Consider the following 8,176-nt stretch of genomic DNA (forward strand, 5'->3'; position numbering starts at 1 on the left):
ACCACCACCTCTCAAGACAAAGGTCTCTAATCTGGTCCATAACCTCTCTGATTTGCTTGGGCAAAGAGTAAAGATATTTACTGTTCTAAGTGTTTCAGTTACATAAGAATTGGAAGAGCTGTGAGGGGGAAACATTTTAAGTTTGTTTGACCTTTTTTCTTTGTTTTTTTTCAAAACCAGTTTGATTAAGTTCCTCTGAAACAACTGACTTTAGGTTGCTTGCTACCTCCATGGAGATGATTTATGTAAAGGAAAACAATTTACTGCGTTGAGAAATGTTTCTAGTTCTTACACACCTAATGCAGCATGGTGCAGGGAGAGCAGGCTCCTCCGGTACTCATCTTGTTCTACACAAAGAAATGGTACAATGTGTATACATCTGAAGACTCTCCTTTTCACAGTTTCTGGAATTATGACTGGCTTCTTTCCCAACCATGTTGTTGTTGTTTTTATGTGCCATGGAGTCGGTTCCGACTCATAGTGACCCTGTACAGGGTTTCTGAGGCTTTATGGGAGCAGAAACCATCATCTTTCTCCCGCGGAACAGCTGGTAGTTTCGAACTGCTGACCTTGTGGTTTGCAACCCAATTCGTAACCACTACGCTACCAGAGCTCTTTATCCACTCCCAAATGGAGGGTAGTGAATACCTTCACTATGGTTCCAACTCCATGACACATAAACACCACCACCACCACCCTTTTTTACATATAATCAGCATTAGAATTCTTACTATGTACCAGACAAGCGTTAAGTCCTTTACATTTATTAATAATTATGACCCCTTGTTGTTGTTGTTATTAAGTACCATGGAGTCACTTCCGACTCATAGTGACCCTGCACAGGGTTTCCAAGACTGCAAATCTTTACTGGAGCAGAAAGCCTTGTCTTTATCCCGCAGAACAGCTGGTAGTTTCGAAATGCCAACCTTGAGGTTAGCAGCCTGATTCATAACCACTACACTACCAGAGCCCCTTATAAACCCTTAAGTACTATTATTTTAAACTATTTAAGAATGAGAAAACTGATGTATGGTATGCAACTGACTCGGTTCTGACTGAATAACCCTATATAGGCTTTCCAGGAGTCCTGGTGTGGCCCTATAGTGTAAACATTGGGCTGCTAGCCACAAGGGCAGCAGTTCAAGCCTACCAACCACTCCTTGGAAATCTTGCACAGGGTTGCTATTAGTCGGAACCAACTCAATGGCACTTAGAAACAACATAGGTTTTCCAAGGAGGGACTGGTGAGTTTTAACCGCCAACCTGGCTACTAGCAGTCTAGTGCTTATCCTACAGTTCCAATGCTTATCCAGGGCTCCAGTTGAGGTGGAAGAAGGTCAAATAATTGTACAAGATCACACATCTAAGAAAGCAGTTTTTGTAATCGCTGCCATTTACCAATTCATTTTTCCCAATTTTGGGTCTATTGTGAGGAGCAAAGTTGTTCTTCCTAGGTTCCGTAGAGTCGGTACTGACTCATAGTGACCCTGTGCACAACATAACAAAACACTGCCTGGTCATGGGCCACCCTCACAACATTGCTATGTCCGAACCCATTGCTGCTGACACTACCAATCCACCTCATTGGGGGTATTCCTCCCTTTCTCCAACCCTCCACTTTACCCAAACATACTATCCTTCTCCAGGTACTGGTTCCTCCTGGCAATATATCCAAAGTATGAGAGACTAAGTCTGGCCATTCTGGCTTTCAAGGAGCATTCTGACTGTACTTCTTCCAACACAGATTTGTTTGTTCTTTGGCAGTGCATGGTACCTTTAATATTCTCCTCCAGCACTGTAACTCAAATGCATCAATTCTTCTACGGTCTTCCTTATTCACTGTCCAGCTTTCGCATGCATATGAAGTTACTGAAAATACCATGGCTTGGGTCAGGCACACCTTAGTCTCAAGCTGACATCTTTGCTCTTGAACACTCTGAAGAGTCTTGTACAGCACATTTGTCTAATGTAATATGTCGTTTGATTTCTTGACTGCTGTTTCTCTGAGTGTTGATAGTTCATCTGAGCAAAATGAAATCTTTGACAACTTCAATCTTTTCTCCATTTATTATGATGCTGTTTATTGGTCCAGTGGTGAGGATTTCTGTTTTCTTTACATTGAAGTACAACCCATACTGCAGGCTGTGGTCTTTGATCTTCATCAGTAAGTATTCTAAGTCATCTTCGCTTTCAGCATGCTAGGTTGTATCATCTGAATATTGTAGGTTGTTAATGAGCCTTCCTTTCTCCAATCCTGATGCCACATTTTTTTTTTTTTCATAATAATTCAGCTTCTCAGACTATTTGCTCAGCATACAGATTGAATAAGTATGGTGAAAGAATATAACCTTGGCAAACACCTTTCCTAATTTTAAAGCATTTGGTGTTCTCTTGTTCTATTTGAGTAAGTGCCTCTTGGTCTATGTACAGGTTCCTCATGAGCACAAACAAGTGTTCCGGAATAATCATTCTCTGTAATGTTGTCCTTAGCGTGTCATGATCCACACAATGGAAAGAAAGCCTTTGCATAGTCCATAAAGTACGGGTAAACATTTTTCTGGTATTCTCTGCTTTCAGCCAAGATCCATCTGACGTCAGCAATGATATCACTCATTCCACATTGTCTTATGAATCACTCTTAAATCTGTGGAAGTTCTTTGTCAATGTAGGGTTACAGTCGGGTTTTTGTATGTTTGTTTGTTTAATTACCTTTAGCAACATTTTACTTGAATGATGATATTGATGTGTTCTGCATTCCGTTTTGCAATGAGCACAGATACGAAACTCTTACAGTCAGTTGGAAAAGTTGTCTTCCAAATTTCTTGGCATAGGTGAGTAAGTGCCTCCAGTGGTGCATCAATTTGTTGAACGATTTCAATTTGTATTCCATCAGTTCCTGGTACCTTGTTCTTTGCCAGTATCTTCAGTGCACCTTGGACTTCTTCCTTCAGTATCATTGGCTCTTGATCATATACTACCTCTTGAAATGGTTGAGTATCGACCATTTCTTTTTGGTATGGTGACTCTGTGTATCCCTTCCATCTTCTTTTGATCCTTTCTGCTCCTTCAATATTTTGCCCATAGAATCCTTAAATATTGCTAATTGAGGCTTGAATTTTCTCATCTGTTCTCCCAGCTTAAGAACTGCTGAGTGGCACTGCATTCATCATCAAAAAAACATATGGAGATCTGTCTTGGGGAGCAAATAACAGTATGTAAATCACCCACATTGACTCTTTTATCTCCTAATTGAAAAGGAGCACTTGTTAAATATATAAGAAACAACATTTACTAGGAATGTTGAGTGATTTTTTTTATCACCTCATCTTTATCTTTACATTAACTGCATTGTTGTTGTTGTTAAGTGCCATCGAGTCAGTTCTGACTCATAGTGACCCTGTAGAGGGTTTCCGAGGAGCAGCTGGTGAGTTTGAACCACCGATCTTGTAGTTCAAATAGCTTTGCAGTCTGGAGCATTAACCCACAGTACCACAGCAGGACTCCACATTATCTGCATAGGGAAAAGTAAATACTTAAATGATAAAAAATGAATAACAAGTGAGCATCCTGAATTGAAATGGAACTCATCCTGTTTCTTGAATGGTAATGCTTAACAAATATTTGCATTAAAAAAATAATTGCTTAACCTGTAAGTCAAGAATATATATGCCACAAAATATGAGTATATGCAGTGTGATTGCATTTTATGCACATGTAAAACAGTGATAACAGACATAAAACATTTATTATCTCTTGCTTTGTGTAAGAAATCTAATATAATGAACAAAATGTAATCATCATAAAGACTTAATGTCAGGTTGTTGGGTTGAGTGTGTTCTAACTATGTTGAAGTTGTTATTATACACTTCAGCTTTCAAGTGAAAATCACTTGACTTCCTTTATCTAGAAGAATCTTGAATTACCCAAGGTCTTCAAACTCATCCCTGTCATATAATGTGACCACCACTGCTTGTCATACTTACATTGGTTAATGTACTTAATCCCCTAAAAAGGAACTTGTTCTATGTTATGTAAATTTCCTAAATTGGTTAGGTCTGTGGAAAAAACATGTCTGATGAAGCTATCACTTGCTGTGTTCCTCTGGCCATATGATTCCATCTGGAGTGCCACGCTGTATCTTTCAGTGCATTCTTTTTGTAGTCTTTTTGCTTGAGCTCTGGTTCTCCTGGTGTGTGTGTGGTGTTAAGTGCCATCAAGTCGGTTCCAACCCATAGCAACCCTGTATAGGGTTTCCAAGGAGTAGCAGGTGAGATTGAACCACCGACCTTGTGGTTCAAACCAATTGTGCAGTCCAGCACATTAGATCACAGCGCCACACCAGGACTCCATTTTAAAAATAGCTAGATAAAATTAATTTTTTATCACTGATTATCCTAATATAAGATAACAAATCTGTCCTTGAATTAAACTGACAACAGTTCAAACAAAGAGCTTGGGAAGTAAAGTAACCTCAAACAGACCAGATACTTTACATGATTATCATTTTATAATTCAAGAGCTATGTATGAAGGATAATTCAGTACTAAAGAAAATTTGTTTAAAACTAATTTTTAACATGAATTCAGTGATAATTTAACTAAAGAAACTGTATTTAAATTGATGAATAATAATTATAAAAACTTTAAAGAGTTTTCTCAAACAGAGAAATGAGTTATATTTATATGGTGATTAATTTAAACATAAGTCCACTGCCGTCAAGCCAATTCCAACTCAGAGCAACCCTATATAGGGTGTCTGAGACTATAAATTCTTATGAGAGCAGATAGCCTCATCTTTCTCCCACAGAGCGGCTGGTCGATTTTGAATTGCTAACCTTGGGGTTAGCAGTCCAATGTCGAACATAAAGCACCACCAGACTTTTTTATAGGAGAAAAAAGCAGATCTTTTAAAATAAAAATAATGTCTATAGTATAGTTATATACACTGTTGATCACACTTAAAAAGGTTCTTTGGTTTTACCCTAAGAAATCCAGTGCTTTCACGTCCTTATTCTCCAAAATTAGGGATGATAAATACGTAGATGAACCTGAGCACTCCTGTGTTCATTTATGCCAGCAGCCCCGAGGAGAGGTTGTTTGAAAGACATACTATGTACTTAACTGTTGGGAAATGTATTAAAGCTCTTCAGTCTCATTTACACCACCAAGTTAAACCAGCTACAGAAAACCCTTAGAACTATATATGCCTCCACAGGCAAACTTATTATCTAGTTGAATCTGAATCCATCATTGAGCTGCTGAAAAACAACAACAGCAACCATTACCTTTGAGTTGATTCCAGTTTGTAGTGACCCTTCAGGAGAAAGATGAAGCTGTCAGCTCCCATAAAGCCTTGGAAATCCTATATTGAATTGATCCCAAGGTATTGGGTTTCAGTTTTGTGTTTATAGAGTAGACTAGATCTGTGGTGATAGTGTGCCTTCGAGTCGGTTCTGACTCATAGCGACCCTGTATAGGATTTCTGAAGCTATAAATCATTACAGAAGCAGAAAGTCTCATCTTTTTCCTGCAGAGCAGCTGGTAGATTTGAACCATTGACCTTTCAGTTAGCAGCCCAAGGTGTCACCACTAATGTCCAGGACACCTTGGAGTGGAACTGCTCCATAGGATTTGCAAAGCTGTAATCTGCTACATCATTCTCCCCCTGGAACCTGCCAACCTTTGGTTAGCCGGTGAGAACATAACACCGCTGGGGCTCCTTTAGCAAACCACAGAATCCTCTGGTGCCTAGGTTCTTGGACAAGCAACACCAGCATCACCCAGAAGCTTGTGAGGAATGCAGATTCTCAGATCCCAGCTCACACCTACTGAACCAGGATCCACATTTTACCAGAACCCCAGGTGATTTGTTATGCACGTTAAGTGAGAAAAGAATTGACCTAAAGAAACCTGGCAGCTGACCCACAGGCTTAGGGATGTGATGCTGTGTGCAAAAATGGAAAAGCAGGACTGCAGGGAAGAATTCCTGTATCATTTCCTTAACACATTTCATTTTTCTTTTTTTGTCCATTGTTTTGAAAAGCTGAAGTTGTCTTGGTAACATTTAAACTATTTTCTATGCAAAATTCCCATGAATATTTAAAAATTTTTATGCGGAAATGTTTTGTCTAATCCTTACAACTGGCTTGTTTCTCATTTGCAGTCCTGATGTAGCTCTCCCTGATGAGCAACCACATTCCAGCTCCCAGTGTGCACCTCTTCACTGTCTCTCCAAGCCTCCCTACCCCTATTCTTCATCTCCCGTGGACGAGCATCTGGGGTGAAAGTTGTGTAAACACACACAGAATACTGCCCAAGACCCAGTGGGTGTTTTCTTCCTAGTTGCTAGATATACGATCGGATGAATGTCCATCATTGTGGAAGATGAGAGAAAGTTGAGAAGAATAACACAACATCTTACGGTTTCTCTAAATTATAAACTTCTGCAACCAAATGGCTATGTTCCAATTAAATAAAAACAAACACGAAACTCGCGTATCTCAGATGGCTGGCATTACCTCGATAGCATTTGAGAGACACCTAAGACCATGTAAAATACATACGTTGTAAAATCGTTCTTTACTCACAATCCAAATCCAGCTATAGAAGTTGATTTCAATATTTTTTGTCATTGATATTTATTTTATACTTTATTTGCTACATGATTTGTGTCCATAAAAAAATCACTTCTATGAGAGGTGAAGTTAGTTCATCTATTTTCCAAATAAGCATAATTTGCTCAATTAAGTATGAATTTTAATTTGGTTCAAAATATGGAATTGGCCAGACTGTGGTCACTTTTCTTGCACAAAGTGATAAATGAGGTGCATTGGAATGTTAAAAATAACTGTATTTTGCTGCTACATTGATATTGTTCATGCACTTATTTCTAATAGCTTATCAACTACTGGATTTTCTTTTTTTTAACATAAGCTCTTTACTGGACACTATTAAGTAAATCTAAGAAAGAGACAAAGTTATTATTCATTGATTTACTCAATTTTTGACTGCATCTTTAATTCTTTTTTTAATTGCAGACAAATAGATGCACTGGTGCTGCTCCTGGGTGTGTGTGTGTTTAAAAAGGCTAACTAATTTGACGGGGGGAAATGGAGTGTTTATTTAATCACCAGGATTTTTTACTTCTTCCAAATTCAGGGTTCTACTATGAATCTTCCCTGCTAAATGTTAACAAGTACAGATTGGATAATATATACATAGGTAAATGTAAGGTTGTTGTTGTTGTTAAGTACCGTGGAGTCGGTTCCGACTCATAGTGACCCTGTACAGGGTTTCCGAGGCTGTAAATCTTTATGGGAGCAGAACGCCTCATCTTCCTCCCATGGAACTGCTGGTAGTTTCGAATTGCTGACCTTGCGGTTGGCAGCCCAACTCGTAACCACTACGCTACCACAGCTCCTTAAATGTAAGGTAGCATTTAGTTAATTTACCCAGAAAGTATTCCAAGCTTGATTAAAAGTGTAGGATTTGTTGTTGATTTTTTTTTTTCCATAATGAATCTTCCTTGCCAAAAAACAATAGATAATAAATCTTAGCTCATTGTCTAGTTTTGACAAACACTCAGGTGCCTACAATCATTATAATATGTTGAGATAACACATGTTCCTAGTTCATTTACAGATTCTGCTGGGTAACTTATAGGACATGATTTAAGACCGTGGATTTTCATAGTGAGTTTATTCTGCATGTAATCTGACAAACAAGGAAAACTGCTAATTGAGCTAAAAGGTCTAACATTCTTGGGCTCCTTAACTTTCAAGTGCTGCCCGCACAATTGCTCCAAGCCTTGATTCCTTGTCCTTGTCAGGTAGCCTTAACTTATTTAAAATCATAAGGATTTAACCTTTTCATGTACAGATATCTGTAACTTCTCTTCAAAATAAAAGTGAGCGTCTCTGTTAACACAAAGACCATTAGCAGTGTAGGATGATGACAATGAAGATTCATAGAGCCACATGGCTTAATGAGTGGAAGTGAGTGGCACATAAATGGAATTGGTCCTTCAAAGATGGCAGCCAGTTGGTAAGTCATAAGCACAGTTCGGGAGCTTTCATCGGTCATTTGTCTACTAAGTAGTGGTCTCCATTACCAAAGCAAACAAGGGATTTTGAGTTCCTTATGTGAGTGCTGTTTTTAGCAATGTAATTTATTATGCA

General features: G+C 38.6%; 1 protein-coding gene across 2 annotated transcripts in view; it reads left to right on the forward strand.

Annotated features, from left to right (window-relative positions):
• BICD1 (bicaudal D homolog 1 (Drosophila)) overlaps positions 1 to 6,807 on the forward strand; it is a 333,025-nt gene extending 326,218 nt beyond the window's left edge. For both annotated transcript variants that reach the window (XM_006874753.1, XM_006874754.1), the window contains one exon: positions 6,163 to 6,807. In XM_006874753.1, the coding sequence (XP_006874815.1) occupies positions 6,163 to 6,283 (121 nt within the window). In that variant the 3' untranslated portion in view covers positions 6,284 to 6,807. The remainder of the gene's footprint in view (positions 1 to 6,162) is intronic.
• Positions 6,808 to 8,176: the final 1,369 nt, after the last annotated feature.

Source organism: Chrysochloris asiatica, unplaced genomic scaffold, assembly GCF_000296735.1.
Source record: "Chrysochloris asiatica unplaced genomic scaffold, ChrAsi1.0 scaffold00299, whole genome shotgun sequence".
NCBI classification, from domain to species: Eukaryota; Metazoa; Chordata; class Mammalia; order Afrosoricida; family Chrysochloridae; genus Chrysochloris; species Chrysochloris asiatica.